General features: G+C 48.7%; 2 protein-coding genes across 2 annotated transcripts in view; one reads left to right on the top strand and one right to left on the bottom strand.

Moving 5' to 3' along the window:
* Positions 1-3506: 3506 nt before the first annotated feature.
* Positions 3507-22520, bottom strand: THOC7 (THO complex subunit 7). The gene is made up of 8 exons (XM_069736581.1): positions 22394-22520; positions 16324-16441; positions 15983-16110; positions 11968-12054; positions 11149-11206; positions 10651-10717; positions 6268-6337; positions 3507-4587 (listed from the first exon to the last, which is right to left on the bottom strand). The coding sequence occupies exons 1-8, from the start codon at positions 22410-22412 to the stop codon at positions 4529-4531; spliced, it is 606 nt and encodes a 201-aa protein (XP_069592682.1). The 5' UTR covers positions 22413-22520; the 3' UTR covers positions 3507-4528.
* Positions 22451-23006, top strand: part of ATXN7 (ataxin 7) — a 128552-nt gene continuing 127996 nt past the window's right edge. The window contains exon 1 of the mRNA XM_069736579.1: positions 22451-22556. The gene's annotated coding sequence lies outside the window, so the exon portion shown is untranslated. The remainder of the gene's footprint in view (positions 22557-23006) is intronic.

Genomic DNA, 23006 nt, shown 5'->3' with positions numbered 1-23006 from the left:
CTCATTATTTATACCATTTCATGTGAACTACGACGAATAAATGGAAGGGAACGCGATTCGAGGTCAGATAAACGGCTCCAGTGTCTGAAATAACAGTTGTGGTGTTATATTTATCATCAGCATGTATAGCTGCTTGGCTTCCGCTAAAAATGACGCCTTTTTTGTAGCGATCCCATGTGCCAATCATGAGAAATAAACAGTAAAAGCAATATGCAAATCAGGATGGAAGTGCACTGGGGTGTGTCAATGCAGTCTACCCGCACGGACACGCCCCCTCCCCAGTGCACTTTCAGCCTGATTTGCATATTGCTTCTACTGTAGATTTCTCATGATTGGCACATCGGATCTCTACAAAAAAGGTATCATTGCTATCGGGGGACAAAAGCCGATCTAGTCATACAGCTACTTTCCACATATAAAAAACGTGCCGACAGCTTCCCACTAAAGTATCATTTACATGAAATGTGTTTTTTCATTTATGTAGGAAGTAATAAGATTAGAGAACAGATTTTTTTTTTTTTTTTAGGAATGACGCCATGCTCATCTGCAGATTGCATCTCACCTTCATTCATTTTCATAAAGCTGAAGTACAAGATCAGAAAATACCTATGCTTAAGAATGCTGCTCTGTTTAGTGGAAAAAAAAACAGGAAACCCTTTTCTTTTTCCGATCTCGTAATTCCCCTTTAAAGAAGACCATGTTGTCTATGGCTGAAACTAAAATAGTGATTCTAGGATGTCAGAAGGAGGAGGAAAAAAATAGGACTGATGGTGCGGCTCCTGATCCTCTAGTAGAGGGAGAAGATCTGAAGAACAGTACAACACAAAATCCATTCATTGTATTAAACTGTTACGTTTCCACTCTAGATTAAGGCCTTCATCAGGTAGGTAATCTCTCTGTCTCTCCTCACAACTGGGGTACAACATTTCCCAGAGATTACAGCTGGATCATCTTGCTCCTCCATAATTTATTACCACTACTCTTTATGGACAGAATACAGAACTAATAATGTGTGCGATAAAGCCTCAGATATTCTAAACTACCACTGAAACAAGAGGATAACTACTGCATTTTTTTTTTAATATAACAGACACTTTTTAGCCAGAAATAGTGTATGTGCGTATGTAGCACAGCTAAATCTGTGGGCAGCTGTGTCTGTGCGTATGTAGCAGGCCTGCGTCTGTGCGTATGTAGCAGGCGTGCGTCTATGCGTATGTAGCAGCCCTGTGTCTGCGCGTATGTAGCAGCCCTGTGTCTGCGCGTATGTAGCAGCCCTGTGTCTGCGCGTATGTAGCAGCCCTGTGTCTGCGCGTATGTAGCAGCCCTGTGTCTGCGCGTATGTAGCAGCCCTGTGTCTGCGCGTATGTAGCAGCCCTGTGTCTGCGCGTATGTAGCAGCCCTGTGTCTGCGCGTATGTAGCAGCCCTGTGTCTGCGCGTATGTAGCAGCCCTGTGTCTGCGCGTATGTAGCAGCCCTGTGTCTGCGCGTATGTAGCAGCCCTGTGTCTGCGCGTATGTAGCAGCCCTGTGTCTGCGCGTATGTAGCAGCCCTGTGTCTGCGCGTATGTAGCAGCCCTGTGTCTGCGCGTATGTAGCAGCCCTGTGTCTGCGCGTATGTAGCAGCCCTGTGTCTGCGCGTATGTAGCAGCCCTGTGTCTGCGCGTATGTAGCAGCCCTGTGTCTGCGCGTATGTAGCAGGCGTGCGTCTATGCATATGTAGCAGCCCTGTGTCTGCGCGTATGTAGCAGCCCTGTGTCTGCGCGTATGTAGCAGCCCTGTGTCTGCGCGTATGTAGCAGCCCTGTGTCTGCGCGTATGTAGCAGCCCTGTGTCTGCGCGTATGTAGCAGCCCTGTGTCTGCGCGTATGTAGCAGCCCTGTGTCTGCGCGTATGTAGCAGCCCTGTGTCTGCGCGTATGTAGCAGCCCTGTGTCTGTGCGTATGTAGCAGCCCTGTGTCTGCGCCTATGTAGCAGCCCTGTGTCTGCGCGTATGTAGCAGCCCTGTGTCTGCGCGTATGTAGCAGCCCTGTGTCTGTGCGTATGTAGCAGCCCTGTGTCTGTGCGTATGTAGCAGGTGTGCGTCTATGCGTATGTAGCAGCCCTGTGTCTGTGCGTATGTAGCAGCCCTGTGTCTGTGCGTATGTAGCAGCCCTGTGTCTGTGCGTATGTAGCAGCCCTGTGTCTGTGTGTACGGGGAAAACCCGTGTCTGTGTGTATGTAGCAGCCCTGTGTCTGCGCGTATGTAGCAGCCCTGTCTGTGCGTATGTAGCTGCCCTGTGTCTGTGCGTATGTAGCAGCCCTGTGTCTGTGCGTATGTAGCAGCCCTGTGTCTGTGCGTATGTAGCAGCCCTGTGTCTGTGCGTATGTAGCAGCCCTGTGTCTGTGCGTATGTAGCAGCCCTGTGTCTGTGCGTATGTAGCAGCCCTGTGTCTGTGCGTATGTAGCAGCCCTGTGTCTGTGTGTACGGGGAAAACCCGTGTCTGTGTGTATGTAGCAGGCCTGTGTCTGTGCGTATGCAGTAGCCCTGTGTCTGTGTGTACGCAGCTGAGCGGTCTGTTTGCATATATATATATATATAGCAGAGTTGTGTGTGCTGCAGAGAGTGTACATAATGTGAGTGCTATATAGTTATACAGTATATGTATAATATACAGGCTGCAGAGAAACACTTACAACACATGTATTACCTCCCTATTATACCCTAGAGCAGACCTCGGCAACGTGCGGCCTGTGAGCTACATCTGGCCCTGTGGCAGTTCTAGTATGGCCTGCGGACCGAGACAGCCAAAGGGCTGAAACAGTGGCCCACGGGCTGTACGGTGCCCTCCCCTTGTGCGTGCGTCTGTCGCAGCTGTTTGCCGTCACCGCTCTCCGCATCCTCTGGAAGCAGACAGCAGTGAATATATGGGTGAAGGACGTCGCCGCCGGCTCCATCTTCCACCAATGAGTGTGTGAGACAGCAGTCGCGATAACGTCGTATAATGCATCATAGGCAGAGATAATTATATGTATATTAGGGGGCTGATACTGTATCTGAGGGGTATCATGCTGTATATAAGAGGCTATGTGGGGGCTCATACTCTACATATGGAAGCTATGTGGGGGCTCATACAGTATACCAGCCCCCCGCTGGTATATAGGGAGATGTCAGCATAATTCTGCGCAATATTAAATCATGTAATTAATATTAATATAAAATAATTATATAATTAATATTGAGCAGAATTTATGTCAGCCTATTGGTTCGGCCTCCACAACACTGAAGGTCTCTCATGTGGCCCCTTGGGAAAATTAATTGCGCACCCCTGCACTACAGCAACCAAAATAGTGATATTGACCCCTCCACTTATTTACACCACCAAGGAAGTCTTAGAAGGAAGGCTGCTGTTCCTATTTTCTGATATCTGTACCTGGGGTGCGCCTGATGGCACGGTACGGCCCATCGTCCAATATATGGCAATTGAAAAAATAAATAAATATTTCTCAATATAAATGTCAGAAAAACACATTAATGAAAACACTTTAATTGTAAAGTATTCAAAACTTAAAAAAAACAAACAAAACAAAACCTACAGACTGGATGATGAAATGTGCCATCCCCTGCAGTGTACAAACTCGGGAGTAACCAAACATTTTTTTACAAAATGACATAACTGATGATCTGTAAAAAAAAAAAAAAATTGTAATTGTCCAGCTAACAATTGGTGAATTCCTGAAAAGTTTCCTCAGTCCTATTTGGCTTCTCGCTAAAGGGTGATTGTCGGACGGGCGATTTCACAGATTGTAACTGTTTCCCCCATAATTCTGAGATTAGATTAGGACTATGTCGTGGTGAAAGTATTTTTACTTTTTAATATATATTTTTTTTAAATAAAGAAGAGCAGTAGAGATGAGTGAACGTGCTGGGATAAGGTGTTATCTGAGCATGCTCGGGTGCTAACCGAGTGTCTTCGGCGTGCTCGAAAAAAAAATGTTCGTGTCCCCGCGGCTGCATGTCTCGTGGCTGTTTGACAGCCACAACACATGGAAGGATTGTCTGTTTGTTAGGTAATCCCTCTATATGTGTGTGGCTGTAATACAGCAGCGAGACATGCAGCCGCGGGACTCGAACATGTTTTTCGAGCACACCGAACAAACTCAGTTAGCACCCGAGCATGCTCAGATGACACCTTATCCCAGCATGTTCACTAAAGAGTAAGTCTTATTAATGAAGAATTGTGCCGTCTTGCCTTCTAACCCGTATTCTATAGGTTGGTGGTCTACGAGGGGACAGTCAGCCATGAATACAGGACTGACAGTTATTGATTAGCAGATGAGTAAGACCAGATGTCATTATATATATATATATATATATATATATATACGCACAGCACTCAATGTCATCTGCTACGTCAATTATTCAGTCGTATTTAATGATTTAATGTAACATAAAAAAACTGATGGTGTACAATGCCGAAATGCCGAGCGCTGGACCAGACATGTTCTTTAACGAGACGACTGAGGTCCTCTCCGTTCCTCTTCTTCCAGTAACTACTGAGCGCTCGTTGCCATTTGAGAATCTTGAGCTTCTTCGGCCAGTTTCTCATCATCTGGGGGTAAAAATAAAATAAAAATAAATTAAAATAATGAAGATTTCTATGAAAAACACTAAAGTGATGACTAGTGACAGAGACCCGACAACCTGGCCCTCCCCCGATCCCTGTGCAGGAAGCTGCAGATGCTCCTATTCACTCGCATGGAGCCATGTTGCAGCTCCAACCATTCAAAACAGCAGGGTCTTAGGATTTGTCGGGGGTCCTGGATTTTGACTATATCATAGCAATGAAGTAAACACTTCGATTTAACACCCCCCCACCAAAAAAAAAATTAAAGAAACCTCTTAATTAAAAGTTTTCCCAGCTTTGAGAACACAGCTCCTATGTGAATCTTTGTATCTCCATGGTTACAGACTACAAACAAACCTTATGTAGTCGGAGCCTGCTGCCATACCCCCCCCCTTAAATCTGTCTATACTTCTTCCTAACCCATGGGGAACATATAAACGGTAGAATGGCTGCAGAATCAGACAAAATAGGGGGGATTTTATAGATTTGCCCAGGAGCTGCAGACACAGAGACAATTTTTAAAATCAAGACAATTTGCAAAGTTTCTCCTTAAATGGAAGATTTCGGATTGTCATCTGCCTGAGGATCGAACGTCAAGCAGCAGAGTGGTTGGATGGATGTGAAGTCTTCACAGCAGCAGAAGACAGGGGGGACGATAGTTTATTTGCCGCTACTCATTCAGAAAAATTGCATCCAACTTTCAGCCGTTCTGAATTATGTGCGTTTTCATGATGATATATGGCTGACAGCCTCCCGGGAGATCGGCCACGGAGATTAATATCATTTATCACCACCTGGGTACGAGGGGTCATCAAGGAACAACGTCAAACACATCGCACCACTGGAGGGCAGCGCGGTGATACAGGGAAATCTTTCCATCACTCCAGACTTCTCTTTTTTAAATTTTAACAACTTTGTAAACATTTTTGGATGGCGTACTTGAAAAGCCATAACTTAACTTTATAGCTGTCAAAGTTATTGTTTTTTTCCAGGACGAGCTACGTGCAAACAACTTTTTTTTTTTTTTTATTCGGAAGCAGACGAGATGGCAAAGTCTGGAATTGTTCTTATTATTTTTCGTTAATTTGATATAAAACAGCAATTTTTTTTTTATAATTTATTCTTCAATATTTAATGAAAATTATTATTTTTTAACCCCATCTAGACGCTTGATCACTGATGTAAAGACCCTGTGCAAAATTCTGTATTGCGGTGTAATATGCCAGTCTGCATAAAGCAGCCATGAATCCTGGCAGGGCCTAACAGGTATGTTAAGATTGCAGAACTGGCGGCTCTACTGTTAAAGGGACTGTCGGCACGGGATGACTGTTCAAAACAAGCACAGGCGCTCGGTGCATCATGGCGGGGCCAATCACTTAAATGCACCTTCTCACCTGCTTGTTCTCCCTCTATTGTCCACCCCCTTATTCCTTGATTGACAACTCTGGTTCTGTGGATCCAGAAAAGGGCGGAGATGGAAGGAATATAAGTAGGTGAGAAGGTGCACTGAAATGTTCATCAACGCCAGGCGTGCACCGAGCGACTGTGCTTGGTTTGAACAGTCAAGGACCCATAGCCACCCCCCGGCATCCCACAATCATATTGCAGCAGACTGTCAGCTGTACATGAAGACCCTCATAGATCATTGCATTGGCGGATACGTACTTTCTAGCGTCTGTTGAAGCTCATGGATGGTGCTGAGCAGAACGTGGAACTGTTTCCTCCTTAACTCCAGCTACAAAGTAAGAAGGAAAATGTCAGTACATTGCACTTATAATATAACACTCCTATCTGATTGTCCCCCTGGGGATGGGGGGGCAGATAGGAAATATTAGGAGTTATTCCTCCTCAGTACATTTTAGTTCTCCAGACTACACCAGTCTCAGACTGGTTACAATTTTGAATCAATCAAGCCCCCGACTGCATTTCTTATCAGCTATCGAGGACACAGAGCAGGTCGGACCCTTCTCCGGATCCAGAACCTCCTTGTCCCACTGCTGAATAAAAAAGCGTGGATTATCCATCATCAGTGGAGGGGAAAAGTGACAATATGTCATGTGTATATACCAGTATGTCATATATGTGTACACAGCCTGTAGCTTGAATTACATAGATAAGAAAATTGGATTTACCCGGTTAGCTCAGGCCAGGAGACCAGCAGCCAGTAAAGCTTTAGTTACACTAAACGACTTACCAACGATCACGACCAGTGATACGACCTGGCTGTGATCGTTGGCAAGTCTTTGTGTGGTCGCTGGGGAGCTGTCACACAGACAGCTCTCTCCAGCGACCAACTATCAGGGGAACGACTTCGGCATCGTTGAAACTGTCTTCAACGATGCCGAAGTCCCCGGGTAACCAGGGTAAACATCGGGTTACTAAGTGCAGGGCCGCGCTTAGTAACCTGATATTTACCCTGGTTACCATCGTAAAAGTAAAAAAACTGACCAACTTCACAACGATATTGCTAGCGATCCGTGACGTTGCAGCGTCCTGGATAGCGATATCGTTGTGTTTGACACGCAGCAGCGATCTGGATCCTGCTGTGACATCGTTGGTCGGAGCAGAAAGTCCAGAACTTTATTTCGTCGCTGGATCTCCCGCAGGCATCGCTGAATCGGTGTGTGTGATTCAGCGAGGTCTTCACTGGTAACCAGGCCGCGCTTAGTAACCCGATGTTTACCCTGGTTACCAGTGTAAATGTAAAAAAAAACAAACACTACATACTTACATTCCGGTGTCTGTCGCGTCCCTCGGCGTTCTGCTTCCCTGCACGGTCAGCGCCGGCCGGCCGTAAAGCAGATTACAGCGGTGACGTCACCGCTGTGCTTTACGGCCGGCCGGCGCTCACAGTCAGTGCAGGAAAGCACAGCGACGGGGGACAGACACCGGAATTTAAGTATGTAGTGTTTGTTTTATTTTACATTAGCACTGGTAACCAGGGTAAACATCGGGTTACTAAGCGCGGCCCTGCGCTTAGTAACCCGATGTTTACCCTGGTTACCAGGGGACTTCGCAGCTCTCCAGCAACCACACAGCGACGCTGCAGCGATCGGCATCGTTGTTTAGATCGCTGCAGCGTCGCTAAATGTGACGGTACCTTTACTCACATTCTGATGTCTGTCACGTCCCCCGCCGGCATCCACAGGGTTAAAACTGCTTTCGGCAGGAGCGCTGCTAATGAACGCGCTGCTGCCGAGGGTTTCCCTGCACTGACTGTGTCAGCGCTGGCAGTAACAGCGGTGACGTCACCGCTGTGCTCTGCTTTACGGCCGGCGCTGACACAGTGGACGCGACAGACAGGTGGTTGGGCATTTAGGAAATAGCGACCACAATATTGTGCAGTTTCACCTGTCTTTCACTAGGGGGACTTGTCAGGGAGTCACAAAAACATTGAACTTTAGGAAGGCAAAGTTTGAACAGCTTAGAGATGCCCTTAATCTGGTAGACTGGGACAATATCCTCAGAAATGAGAATACAGATAATAAATGGGAAATGTTTAAGAACATCCTAAATAGGCAGTGTAAGCGGTTTATACCTTGTGGGAATAAAAGGACTAGAAATAGGAAAAACCCAATGTGGCTAAACAAAGAAGTAAGACAGGCAATTAACAGTAAAAAGAAAGCATTTGCACTACTAAAGCAGGATGGCACCATTGAAGCTCTAAAAAACTATAGGGAGAAAAATACTTTATCTAAAAAACTAATTAAAGCTGCCAAAAAGGAAACAGAGAAGCACATTGCTAAGGAGAGTAAAACTAATCCCAAACTGTTCTTCAACTATATCAATAGTAAAAGAATAAAAACTGAAAATGTAGGCCCCTTAAAAAATAGTGAGGAAAGAATGGTTGTAGATGACGAGGAAAAAGCTAACATATTAAACACCTTCTTCTCCACGGTATTCACGGTGGAAAATGAAATGCTAGGTGAAATCCCAAGAAACAATGAAAACCCTATATTAAGGGTCACCAATCTAACCCAAGAAGAGGTGCGAAACCGGCTAAATAAGATTAAAATAGATAAATCTCCGGGTCCGGATGGCATACACCCACGAGTACTAAGAGAACTAAGTAATGTAATAGATAAACCATTATTTCTTATTTTTAGGGACTCTATAGCGACAGGGTCTGTTCCGCAGGACTGGCGCATAGCAAATGTGGTGCCAATATTCAAAAAGGGCTCTAAAAGTGAACCTGGAAATTATAGGCCAGTAAGTCTAACCTCTATTGTTGGTAAAATATTTGAAGGGTTTCTGAGGGATGTTATTCTGGATTATCTCAATGAGAATAACTGTTTAACTCCATATCAGCATGGGTTTATGAGAAATCGCTCCTGTCAAACCAATCTAATCAGTTTTTATGAAGAGGTAAGCTATAGACTGGACCACGGTGAGTCATTGGACGTGGTATATCTCGATTTTTCCAAAGCGTTTGATACCGTGCCGCACAAGAGGTTGGTACACAAAATGAGAATGCTTGGTCTGGGGGAAAATGTGTGTAAATGGGTTAGTAACTGGCTTAGTGATAGAAAGCAGAGGGTGGTTATAAATGGTATAGTCTCTAACTGGGTCGCTGTGACCAGTGGGGTACCGCAGGGGTCAGTATTGGGACCTGTTCTCTTCAACATATTCATTAATGATCTGGTAGAAGGTTTACACAGTAAAATATCGATATTTGCAGATGATACAAAACTATGTAAAGCAGTTAATACAAGAGAAGATAGTATTCTGCTACAGATGGATCTGGATAAGTTGGAAACTTGGGCTGAAAGGTGGCAGATGAGGTTTAACAATGATAAATGTAAGGTTATACACATGGGAAGAAGGAATCAATGTCACCATTACACACTGAACGGGAAACCACTGGGTAAATCTGACAGGGAGAAGGACTTGGGGATCCTAGTTAATGATAAACTTACCTGGAGCAGCCAGTGCCAGGCAGCAGCTGCCAAGGCAAACAGGATCATGGGGTGCATTAAAAGAGGTCTGGATACACATGATGAGAGCATTATACTGCCTCTGTACAAATCCCTAGTTAGACCGCACATGGAGTACTGTGTCCAGTTTTGGGCACCGGTGCTCAGGAAGGATATAATGGAACTAGAGAGAGTACAAAGGAGGGCAACAAAATTAATAAAGGGGATGGGAGAACTACAATACCCAGATAGATTAGCGAAATTAGGATTATTTAGTCTAGAAAAAAGACGACTGAGGGGCGATCTAATAACCATGTATAAGTATATAAGGGGACAATACAAATATCTCGCTGAGGATCTGTTTATACCAAGGAAGGTGACGGGCACAAGGGGGCATTCTTTGCGTCTGGAGGAGAGAAGGTTTTTCCACCAACATAGAAGAGGATTCTTTACTGTTAGGGCAGTGAGAATCTGGAATTGCTTGCCTGAGGAGGTGGTGATGGCGAACTCAGTCGAGGGGTTCAAGAGAGGCCTGGATGTCTTCCTGGAGCAGAACAATATTGTATCATACAATTATTAGGTTCTGTAGAAGGACGTAGATCTGGGTATTTATTATGATGGAATATAGGCTGAACTGGATGGACAAATGTCTTTTTTCGGCCTTACTAACTATGTTACTATGTTACTATGTTAGACATCAGAATGTGAGTATGTAGTGGATTTTTTTTTTTTAACTTTTACAATGGTAACCAGGGTAAATATCGGGTTACTAGCGCGGCCCTGCGCTTAGTAACCCGATATTTACCCTGGTTACAAGTGAACACATCGCTGGATCGGCATCACACACGCCGATCCAGCGATGACAGCGGGTGATCAGCGACCAAGAAATGGTCCTGATCATTCCCCAACGACCAACGATCTCCCAGCAGGGGCCTGATCGTTGGTTGCTGTCACACATAACGAGATCGTTAGCGGGATCGTTGCTACGTCACCAAAAGCGTGACGTTGCAACGATATCGTTAACGATATCATTATGTGTGACGGTACCTTAACACTGGCTGTAAAGTACACCCGCTATAGGGTCATGTGAATAAGTCCTAAGGAAAACAATCCTTTTAAGTGTCCAAAATCTCACCTTATCTTCCACGTTCTCTTTGGTGTGAGACAGTTGTTTCAACTCCTTGTCCAACGCTTCAAGCTGCCTAAAGTGTAAGTCTTTTTGTTATTAAGAAGCATCAAAATGCCTACTTAAAAAATGCCAACCATTAGTTAAACATAATTAAAGGGTACATGCACGTATGCAACTAGATTGTTTTCACTGCAAAGCATATAGAATAAAATAAATAAATAATTCTACCCTTTTGCGCATACAGCTCCAATGCAGAGACATGTGTTTCCCTTGTTGTAACCCCTTTGTGTAAAGTATTCTGAACTCATGTGTTAACTCTTGTCGCTTTTTCCCTTTCTGAAGGCAAGGGAGAAAAGTCCAGAGGACTAACGCAAGACTGCAGAAGCTGCGGGCAAAAAAGGGTAAGACTTATCAAGCGGAACAATACTAGATTGCAAAAGTGGACAAACCCTTTCCGTTACCAGGACAGGAGAGGTAAGGTGTATAGAGATGCTGAATACATACTTTAACGTCTCGTGTCGATCTGGGTGATGCTGGATGACTTTGGCCAACGCATCGTACTCTGCAATAAATCACATATCGGAAAGCATTAGGACTTAGATATCTAAATCTCAAGCAGCGTTACAGCACACATAAACCTAAGGACGGCGGTACATATACAAATCTACAGGCCAGACAGACACATTAACACACTTTCTTGGATCAGATGAGCATTAGTGATGAGCAAACATGCTCGGAAAAGGTCTTATCTGAGCATGCTCGAGTGCTAATCGAGGGTCTTCGGCGTGCTCAAAAAATATGTTTGAGTCCCCACGGCTGTTCGACAGCCGCAACACATGCAGGGATTGTCTAACAGCCACGAGACTTGCAGGCACAGGGACTAGAACATATTTTTCGAGCATGCCGAAGACACTCAGATAGCACCCGAGCATGCTCAGATAACACCTTATCCCAGCATGTTAGCTCAACACTATTGAGAATGCATTCTTAGGAAAGCCACAAGGTTCACAATGCAATGCTCGGACGGACTGTCCCGACCCCAGTGTGACCGCATGAATTTCTATGCAGCTGCCATGTTCGGGTCAAGAAGCCGACGGCCAGTCCGTGCGATGCGTTGAGATCCTTGTCCGAGTTATACGGCCGTCTGACTCTCCCGTTACACACAGTAGTAAAAATTTGTTGTCTGTGCTTATCTTTTGGGTAAAACTGGACTAGGAATGTAGACATAAAGAAACAGGTTGACTTCCCCCTGCTTATAGGAGGGTAAATGTCAGAAGGATCCTATTGTCCAGCCACACTGGACCTCTGCGCACGTTATCTTACCTTGGCGATTTTTCCGAATACGCTTGGCTTGCAATATCTGTTTCTTACACTCGGCTATCTTTTCATGTGCAGCCGCGATGCTGCTCTCTGCAGGTGGAAGAAAAGCAAAATGTTAACAAGAGATCACATCTAAAATAGAAATATATTACTCTCTCTCAGGCGACACTGATGAAACTTGTAGTCAGCACCGCCGTCTGTGTATCGCGCAAACTAAACAATTAAATAAAACAAAAAACTGGTGTGGGGTTCCCCGTAATTTTACCAACCAGCTGGGGGAAAGCAGACAGCTGGGGACTGATGTTAATATTTTGAGTAAGGGCCAATAGCCATAAAGCTTCCCAGCGTATTAATAACAGCTCATAGTTGTTTGTGTAGCCTTTCCTGCTGTTTATTAAAAAGGGGAGACTCTTCCACAAAATGCTGTGGGATCCTCCCTAATGTTAATAACCAGCAAAGGCTAAATAGACAGCTGCGGGCTGATATTAATAGGCTGGAAAGAGGCCATGGATATTGGACACCTCCCAGACTAAGAACATCAGTCCTCAGCCACCCCAGAAATGGAACATCCGTTAGATGTGGAGCTTAAAGGGGTTTCCACTACTAGTACAACTCCTTATTGATCAAAATGCCCCCATAAAATAATAAAGCCTATACTCGCCTTCCGTGCCGGCGCCATTCCCGCGGTGTCGGCAGTCGCTCTCCCCGGGGTTACCGTGTGGTCTTGTGACATTTGACACTGGTGCCCAATCAGTGCTGTAGTCACCGTCCCGCCTTTGGACAAATCGAACATGAAGAGGAAGTCAGAGATCAGCTGCAGCCCGGATTTGTCCAAAGGTGAAGACAGTGATACCAGCACTGACTGGGCGCCGGAGTCACAACAGCACACGAGAGCCCAGGGGAGAGCGACTGCCAACACCGTGGGAACGGCGCCGGCACACAACGGGAGTACAGGCTTTATTATGTAATCGGGGCAAAGCGAGGAGTATGAGGAAAAAGTTGTCCAAGTAGTGGACAACTTCTTTAACCTCGCTCTTCCCACTTTTCCTGGTTGTGGTGGCAAGTGGGGTAATAGTTTTGGGGTTCATGTCAGCTATGTATGTCCGCCGACATCAAGCCCAGGGGTTAGTAATCCATCAGAAACCCCCATTACTAACCCAGTCGTCAAGTGTGATCCGGCTGGCGTGAGGAGCTGTCGATTTACTGATGTCTTTGCTCACTAAACCATCCGGATCGTCGTGGGACATTGGAATTAATAGATTATCGGCAGAAAGGTGAGGATTACTTTTGATTTTTTACTTCATTTTTTGGTTAATAAATGGGCAAGAGGGTAGGGGAGTGTTTATTTCAATTAAAGGACTTTACTGTGTGTGCATCTTTTTTAAATTTGAATACGGGGTTAGTAACGGGGGTGTCTGATAGATACCTCTCCATTACTAACCCCTGGGCTTGATGTCAGCAAACATAAAACAGCTGACATCAACCCTACAACTACTACCCCTCTAGTCACCGCACCAGGGCAAGTGAGAAGAGATGCGCCATTTCTGGGGCGGCTGAGGGCTGATGTTCTTATTCTGGGAGGGGGCCAATATCCATGGCCCCATCCCAGGCTATAACTATAAGTCCACAGCTGACTGTTTAGCCTTTGCTGGTAAGTAAATATATGGGGGGACCTCACATATTTTTTTTGGGGGGAGGGGCAGTAGGCAACCTCTATAATGCACGTGTGTGGGACGTATTGTGGACCGTGCTGCAGACAAAAATCGGACATGTCAACGCGTTTTGCACACGGACACACGGTCTGAGGGAGCACACTGACCCATAGCTTTGAAAGCATCTATGTGTGTCAGTGTCTCTTGTATATGTGGAAACTGTCACCACACGTACCAGAGACACTGACCATAATTTTCTTTTTTTGCTTCCACATAACCATACGAGGTCGGTTTATTGCGGGACGAGTTGTACTTTGGAATGATGCCGTTCATTTTATCGTATAAACGTCCTGAAGATGTGAACAAAAATTCCAAGTGGGGTGAAATAGAGGGAAAAAATAATTCTGTTCACCGACTCCGGTATTTAAATGCCAATGGTACTGCTCAATGGATCTTCGCTCCCACCACCACCGGTACGATCATGGGGGACCGATGGGACGCCATCGAGGTCCCCATATATGCCATTTCAGGCCTTCGTGAAGTGCCGCCTGTGCTGTGTACCGCAATATGTAACATGAGCAAACAAATGATCACAGGTTCAAGGCCCCTCAGGAGACCAAAACATAAGTATGGTAATGACCTGGAGAATCATGAGGCCAGGCCATTTTTTCAGAACACAAGGACTGCCATAAAAAGAACCCCCCCCCCAAAAAAAGGGGAATTGCAGTGTGTGTTTTTTTTCACCATTTCACCTCACTTGGATTTTTTTAACCTCGTCTTTTACTTCATTGTATGGTAAAACTAAAACTCGACCCGCAATAAATGAATCCGGCAAAACGGATGAAAATTAAAAAAAAAAAAAAGAAGTATGTCTCTTGAAACAACAAAAAGAAAAACAAAAGTGCAAGAAAAAGAAATTAACAGTTCATAATAATAATAATAATAATAATCTTTATTTTTATATAGCGCTAACATATTACGCAGCGCTTTACAGTTTGCACACATTATCATCGCTGTCCCCGATGGGGCTCACAATCTAAATTCCCTATCAGTATGTCTTTGGAATGTGGGAGGAAACCGGAGTGCCCGGAGGAAACCCACGCAAACACGGAGAGAACATACAAACTCTTTGCAGATGTTGTCCAAGGTGGGATTAGAACCCAGGACTCCAGCGCTGCAAGGCTGCAGTGCTAACCACTGCGCCACCGTGCTGCCCCATAAAAGGGTTAAATAATAATAAAAAAACCTGCGATCGTTTGATTACCAGTACTCTATATTGAAACGATTCGTCATCGCAGTGTATTGTAGAAATGGCCATCTCCTATGAAACCAAGTCGGTGGTTTCATGGGAGTACAAAGATGACGGTGAAGGGGGTCTTTGATAGATCCTCAGCTGAAATTGCGACCCATCCTTATCGGTATTCTGCACCTGAAGCATTGAAAATGTACAAGGGGGACTGTGGGGGCCATCATAATGTAGGAGGACTATGGGGGCATTGTAATAAACAAGGAGTACTGGGGGGGCCATAATGTAGGAGGAGGACTATGGGGGCATTGTAATGAACAAGGAGGACTCTGGGAGCCATTATAGTGTGCGATGGACACTGTGGGGGCATTGAAATGTACAAGGGGGACTGTGGGGACCATCGTAATGTAGGAGGAGGACTATGGGGGCCATCATAATGTGTGAGGGACACTATGGGTTATTTGTAATGTACAAGCGGGACTGTGGGGGCCATCATAATGTAGGAGGACTATGGGGTCATTGTAATGAACAAGTGGGACTGTGGGGGTCATCATAATGCAGGAGGAGGACTATGGGGTCATTGTAATGAACAAGTGGGACTGTGGGGGTCATCATAATGCAGGAGGAGGACTATGGGGTCATTGTAATGAACAAGTGGGACTGTGGGGGTCATCATAATGCAGGAGGAGGACTATGGGGTCATTGTAATGAACAAGTGGGACTGTGGGGGTCATCATAATGCAGGAGGAGGACTATGGGGTCATTGTAATGAACAAGTGGGACTGTGGGGGTCATCATAATGCTGGAGGAGGACTATGGGGTAATTGTAATGAACAAGTGGGACTATGGGGGCCATCATAATCTACGAGGGACACTGTGGGGCCATCATAATGTATGAAGGGCTTTTCCATACACCCTTTTCACACAGTATAGGGTCGTAGAAGGTGTAAAAGGATGGTTTGTAGAAAGCTGGGAAAGGGCAGAATATATTGACTGCTTACTTCATTCATGTGACCCCCCATGCCACAGGCATCAACCGTAGGCCAGTAAAGTAGAATGATGCATGCCACGTGACGGCTGCAGAGAGTCTGCCTGCCGTTAGTGCACTGCTACCTCTTACCTATATCGCTGTATATCTTCTCGTAGTTCTCCATTTCTCGGAGGTTCATGTCATGCACCAGGAGAGTTTTCCCCATGGAGAAGGAGCACTGGGACAGGCTGCTGAGCATGCGCTGGTACTGGGAGTATCTGAGGGATGAGACGGAATAACAGGAGTATGACCCCATTGCCGAAATGTCCTCCGATCTAGACCCGCACTATAGGACTCCAGAATCCCAACCTGCAGGAGCGCCGTACACAATCATTCCATGGGAACCCTCAGCCCCCGTGTATGCCTCCAATAAAACACGAAATGTTTTTATTTTTAGAGATAACATAACAAGTAGTTTCTAAAGTTCTCACCCATCTTCCTGCGACCCAGAGTTGCACCACTTTATAAAACTTTTCACCAGTAGGTTGATTCTTCGGTCGTCCCCAGCACCGTCACCGTCGATTAAAAGCCGCTTGCGGATAACTTCATCTGACAGAGACAATCACACCATGAATAAAGAAATCCTTACAAGTCCCTCCTTGTATACCTGATGTATATGGACACCGCCTCACAGTCCTGAATGTCAGGGACTAGAAATGAGTGCATCCATCCATTACATACAGGTTTCTCCAGGACTGGCATCATGTGCTCTGCGCCTGTGTATGAGCGTCCGGGACCGAGTGTCCCACACCCTGGACCCCGCACTGGTATGCGTTACCGTCCTGAATGTGGAGGGACAGTTTCAGATTTCGGAAGCTGTCACGCTGTCCCTAAAGGTTGGCAGTAGGTCCTGGCTTCAACTGTATCTGCATCCTTAGGACATAGGTACAGGTGAAAACAATCCGACATCTGCTCCTTCATCTGTCCTGTGTGCCCTCTGCGGAGTCTGAGGCTCAGCGCAGGGGTGCGATGGCGTCACGAATAGGCACCTGCTGGGCTGAGCCTCAGACGGCAAACAGCACAGGTCTGTTCATGAAGGGAACTGTGCAAGGCGAGTATTTTTATTTTCCAGCCCAATGGCTGAGAACTGTGGGGGCAGCATAATGTGCGAGGGGCACTGTGGGGAGAGCGTAATATACGAGGGGCACTGTGGGGAAAGCGTAACGTACGGGGGTCACTGTGGGGGTAGGGTAACGTACGAGAGGCACTGTGGGGGCAGCATAATGCACGAAGGGCACTGTAAAAGCGTAACATACGAGGGCCACTGTGAAGGCATTATGTACGAGGAGCACTGTGAAGGGATTACAATGTACGAAGGACATTGAGGGCATTATAATGTACGAGTGGCACTGTGAGGGCAATATAATGTACGAGGAGCACTGTGAGGGCATTATCATGTACAAGTAGCACTGCGAGGGAATTATCATGTACGAGGAGCACTGTGAGGGCATTATAATGTACGAGGGCCACTGTGAGGGCATTATAATGTACGAGGAGCACTGTGAGGGTATTATGTACGAGGGCCACTATGAGGGCATTATAATGTATGAGGAGCACTGTGAGGGCATTATAATGTACGAGGGCCACTGTGAGGGCATTATAATGTACGAGGAGCACTGTGAGGGCATTATAATGTACGAGGGCCACTGTGAGGGCATTATGTACAAAGGCATAATGTACGAGGAGCACTGTGAGGGCATTATAATGTACGAGGGCCACTGTGAGGGCATTATCATGTACAAAGGCATAATGTACGAGGAGCACTGTGAGGGCATTATAATGTACGAGGGCCACTGTGAGGGCATTATAATGTACGAGAAGAACTGTGAGGGCATTATAATGTACGAGGGCCACTGTGAGGGCATTATAATGTACGAGAATCACTGTGAGGGCATTATCATGTACAAAGACATAATGTACTAGGAGCACTGTGAGGGCATTATAATGTACGAGGGCCACTGTCAGGGCATTATATTGTACGAGGAGCACTGTGAGGGCATTATATTGTACGAGGGCCACTGTGAGGGCATTATCATGTACAAAGGCATTATCATGTACGAGGAGCACTGTGAGGGCATTATAATGTACGAGGAGCACTGTGAGGGCATTATGTACGAGTAGCACTGTGAGGGCATTATCATGTACGAGGAGCACTGTTAGGGCATTATACTGTATTGAGAGCATTGTGGGGTCGTCATAATATGTAAACACTGGCAACAGGCAACATGCTGCACAGGGGCTATGACAGGGGTTTTGGGGAGGGTGCACACACTAGGAGGCTTCATTAGGGGCACTATTTCTGAATAGAAGCATGATGTTCAATAACAAGTTGTATTGTGGTACCGTGTTAGCCAGAAAAATCGATGTGAATACTTTTCTGCCCAATGATGACAGAAGTATTCTAGGAGTGATACCTTTATTGGTTAACCAGAAAATAATATGTTTGCAGCTTTCTGAGCACAGTGGCTCCTTCTTCAGGCAGGATTACAAATATATTAGTAAGAAACAAACACAACATTTAAAGGATACTAAAGCAGGACATTTGTTAGGGGGTGTGAAGTGTGAGGAGTCCATACATAAGCCAAGGTAATCAAATTAGGCATTTTCTTACAAATGGAGAGGCAGTGGGAGCAATGTTCTTAACTAAGGTACCGTCACACTTAGCGATGCTGCAGCGATACCGACAACGATCCGGATCGCTGCAGCGTCGCTGTTTGGTCGCTGGAGAGCTGTCACACAGACCGCTCTCCAGCGACCAACGATCCCGAGGTCCCCGGTAACCAGGGTAAACATCGGGTAACTAAGCGCAGGGCCGCGCTTAGTAACCCGATGTTTACCCTGGTTACCAGCGTAAAAAAACAAACAGTACATACTTACATTCAGCTGTCTGTCCCTTGCCGTCTGGTTCCTGCACTGACTGCTGGCCGTAAAGTGAAAGTGAAAGCACAGCACAGCGGTGAGTCACACAGCGGTGACTCACCGCTGTGGCTGTGCTCTGCTTTCACTTTACGGCCAGCAGTCAGTGCAGGAACCAGACGGCAAGGGACAGACAGCTGAATGTAAGTATGTACTGTTTGTTTTTTTACGCTGGTAACCAGGGTAAACATCGGGTTACTAAGCGCGGCCCTGCGCTTAGTTACCCGATGTTTACCCTGGTTACCAGTGAAGACATCGCTGAATCGGTGTCACACACGCTGATTCAGCGATGTCTACGGGGAGATCCAGCGACGAAATAAAGTTCTGGACTTTCTTCCCCGACCAGCGATCTCCCAGCAGGGGCCTGATCGCTGCTGCCTGTCACACTGGACGATATCGCTAGCCAGGACGCTGCAACGTCACGGATCGCTAGCGATATCGTCTAGTGTGACGGTACCTTTAGTATCTGGAGTCAGTCTGGTGGAGGTGTGAATTGTATCCATGTAGTGACTCATAAATCCAGGTGATAAATTGAGTCCTAGTGTCAACGAACTAAACATCTTCATTAGTTTGTATTCCCAATTTTTTCTTTCCCAGTGGTCCTTAAAATGACCTCTTAGTATGTAGAAGCAGAATATCGTCTTGCCGGGTTAGTGGTCGGCTTCAGAAGTATTTGCACAGCCTGACTATCTGATAATTATCCGACAATTGCTCTTTGGACTATAATCTCACAGTGTGACCAAGTGACTAAACGCTCCTTCATGGGGTTGAAATGATCTTTTGTGCTGCATAAAATATGACCGTCCTCGGCAGCACATCGTCCGCTGTAAAATAGTCTGTAAAGTGCTGCGGAATTAATGACGCCATATAAGTGAATAAAATAAGTCTGGGGCTGCTGAGAGTAATAGCAGGCTACGAGCAGCGGGCGATCCAATACTCACCGGTCAGTGCATCTGCAGTGCGGTCTGCCTGGGGTGGGGGTCTCCTGAAGTGTATGGGAGGGGGGAGTCTCCCGACGTGTACGGGATGGGAGGGGGGTCTCCCCACGTGTACGGGAGGGGAGTGGAGGGGTCTCCCGACGTGTACGGGATGGGAGGGGGGGGTCTCCCGACGTGTACGGGATGGGAGGGGGGGTCTCCCGTACGGGATGGGAGGGGGGGTCTCCCCGACGTGTACGGGATGGGGGGGGGGGGGGTCTCCCGACGTGTACGGGATGGGAGGCGGGTCTCCCGACGTGTACGGGATGGGAGGGGGAGGGGGGGGTCTCCCGACGTGTACGGGATGGGAGGGGGGGGGGGGGGTCTCCCGACGTGTACGGGATGGGAGGGGGGGTCTCCCCACGTATACGGGATGGGAGGGGGGGGGGGTCTCCCGACGTGTACGGGATGGGAGGGGGGGGGGGTCTCCCGACGTGTACGGGATGGGAGGGGGGGGGGGGTCTCCCGACGTGTACGGGATGGGAGGGGGGGGGGGTCTCCCGACGTGTACGGGATGGGAGGGGGGGTCTCCCCACGTATACGGGATGGGAGGGGAGGGGGTCTCCCGACGTGTACGGGATGGGAGGGGGGGTCTCCCGACGTGTACGGGATGGGAGGGGGGGTCTCCCGACGTGTACGGGATGGGAGGGGGGGTCTCCCGGGGGGGTCTCCCGACGTGTACGGGATGGGAGGGGGGGGTCTCCCGACGTGTACGGGATGGGAGGGGGGGTCTCCCGACGTGTACGGGATGGGAGGGGGGGGTCTCCCGACGTGTACGGGATGGGAGGGGGGGGGGGGGTCTCCCGACGTGTACGGGATGGGAGGGGGGGTCTCCCGACGTGTACGGGATGGGAGGGGGGGATCTCCCGACGTGTACGGGATGGGAGGGGGGGGATCTCCCGACGTGTACGGGATGGGAGGGGGGGGGATCTCCCGACGTGTACGGGATGGGGGGGGGGGGGGTCTCCCGACGTGTACGGGATGGGAGGGGGGGGTCTCCCGACGTGTACGGGATGGGAGGGGGGGGGTCTCCCGACGTGTACGGGATGGGAGGGGGGGGGGTCTCCCGACGTGTACGGGATGGGAGGGGGGGGGGTCTCCCGACGTGTACGGGATGGGAGGGGGGGTCTCCCCACGTGTACGGGATGGGAGGGGGGGGTCTCCCGACGTGTACGGGATGGGAGGGGGGGGGGGTCTCCCGACGTGTACGGGATGGGAGGGGGGAGGTCTCCCGACGTGTACGGGATGGGAGGGGGGGGTCTCCCGACGTGTACGGGATGGGAGGGGGGGTCTCCCGACGTGTACGGGATGGGAGGGGGGGTCTCCCGACGTGTACGGGATGGGAGGGGGGGGGTCTCCCGACGTGTACGGGATGGGAGGGGGGGGGGGGGTCTCCCGACGTGTACGGGATGGGAGGGGGGGGGGTCTCCCGACGTGTACGGGATGGGAGGGGGGGGTCTCCCGGGAGGGGGGGGTCTCCCGACGTGTACGGGATGGGAGGGGGGGTCTCCCGACGTGTACGGGATGGGAGGGGGGGGTCTCCCGACGTGTACGGGATGGGAGGGGGGGTCTCCCGACGTGTACGGGATGGGAGGGGGGGTACACGTCGATGGGAGGGGGGGTCTCCCGACGTGTACGGGATGGGAGGGGGGGGTCTCCGAACGTGTACGGGATGGGGGGGGGGTCTCCCGACGTGTACGGGATGGGGGGGGGGGTCTCCCGACGTGTACGGGATGGGAGGGGGGGGGTCTCCCGACGTGTACGGGATGGGAGGGGGGGGGGTCTCCCGACGTGTACGGGATGGGTCTCCCGACGTGTACGGGACGGGAGGGGGGGGTCTCTTGATGTGTACGGGAGGGGATGGGGGGGGTCTCTTGATGTGTACGGGATGGGGGGGGGGTCTCCCGACGTGTACGGGATGGGAGGGGGGGTCTCTTGATGTGTACGGGAGGGGATGGGGGGGGGTCTCCTGACATGTACAGGAGGGGGACGGTGTGGTCTAATGGCATGGATGGGACAGGACGGGAGGGGGGTCTCCAAACATGTACGGGAGGGGAGGGAGGTCTCCCAACGTGTATGGAGGGGGTCTTCCGATGTGCATGGAGAGGTCTTCCGATGTGTATGGGGTCTCCCAACTCTCCGCGGACAGATGAAATTCCGCCCCGTTCCTTCCTGGGACATGGGGACAGGATTGAATGCACCAAAACTCGCATTTATGCGACATTTCAAGGTGTTTTACATCTAAAACCAGGTGAAAAAATCCGCCATGAACGAGTTTCCATTCACTGCAGAAAGCAGAGCTATAACCTGTTGAGGCCTAAACCGCACAATGTGGTGACTGGCGTCTATAGTGACACTCAGGATGCACAGTGTGTGGCGGGCGGAGAGCAGATACCGTGTGCAGAGAGCACGGCAGTCCCGCTCCATCCACACCTAGTACAGGCCGCGGCCTGGGCCTGCCGGCTGAAGAGTTAGAATCCCGGCCACTCCACCACGCGAGCCCGCTGCTTCTCCGGCCTAGCCTGAAGCTGCCGGTATACAGCGACTACCCGCGGCGGCAGGGCCCGGTGCCGGGGGAGGGGGCAGGGAGGAGCGGGCCGCTACTTACCGTCAGTGACGGCTCCCATGTCGGCGAGTAGTGAGGTCAGACTCCCACAATGCAGCAGCTGGGGAACAGCATGGAGGCCGCGTTCACCGCCCCGCCGCCCCGCTGCGCTCTATAGGCTCCCCCCGCCCCCAACCTCCGGAGCACAGGCGGCCCCGACCCCCAGGTGAGTGCCGGACAACCGGGAGCCCAGAGCGGGGGCCCCGGGGCCACACAGGTCCGCACTCTGCCAGTGTCGTGTCTGTGTCCTCCATACACCGAGAGCAGGACGGCGGCAGCCATAGTGTGACCTGTGTGTACCGGGGCGGCAGCGTCTGTGTAAGGAATATACAGTGTGTGTATACAGTGTGTGTGTGTATACAGTGTGTGTATCTGTGTATATAGTGTGTGTGTGTGTGTGTATACAGTGTGTGTGTATACAGTGTGTGTGTATACAGTGTGTGTATCTGTGTATATAGTGTGTGTGTATCTGTGTAAGGAATATACAGTGTGTGTGTGTGTGTATCTGTGTAAGGAATATACAGTGTGTGTATATACAGTGTGTGTGTATATAGTGTGTGTATCTGTGTATATAGTGTGTGTGTGTATCTGTGTAAGGAATATACAGTGTGTGTAT

The sequence above is a fragment of the Ranitomeya imitator genome, chromosome 8 (genome assembly GCF_032444005.1).
Source record: "Ranitomeya imitator isolate aRanImi1 chromosome 8, aRanImi1.pri, whole genome shotgun sequence".
NCBI classification, from domain to species: domain Eukaryota; kingdom Metazoa; phylum Chordata; class Amphibia; order Anura; family Dendrobatidae; genus Ranitomeya; species Ranitomeya imitator.
Note: the sequence above shows the minus strand (reverse complement) of the source record. Positions and strands in the feature narration are given on the sequence as shown.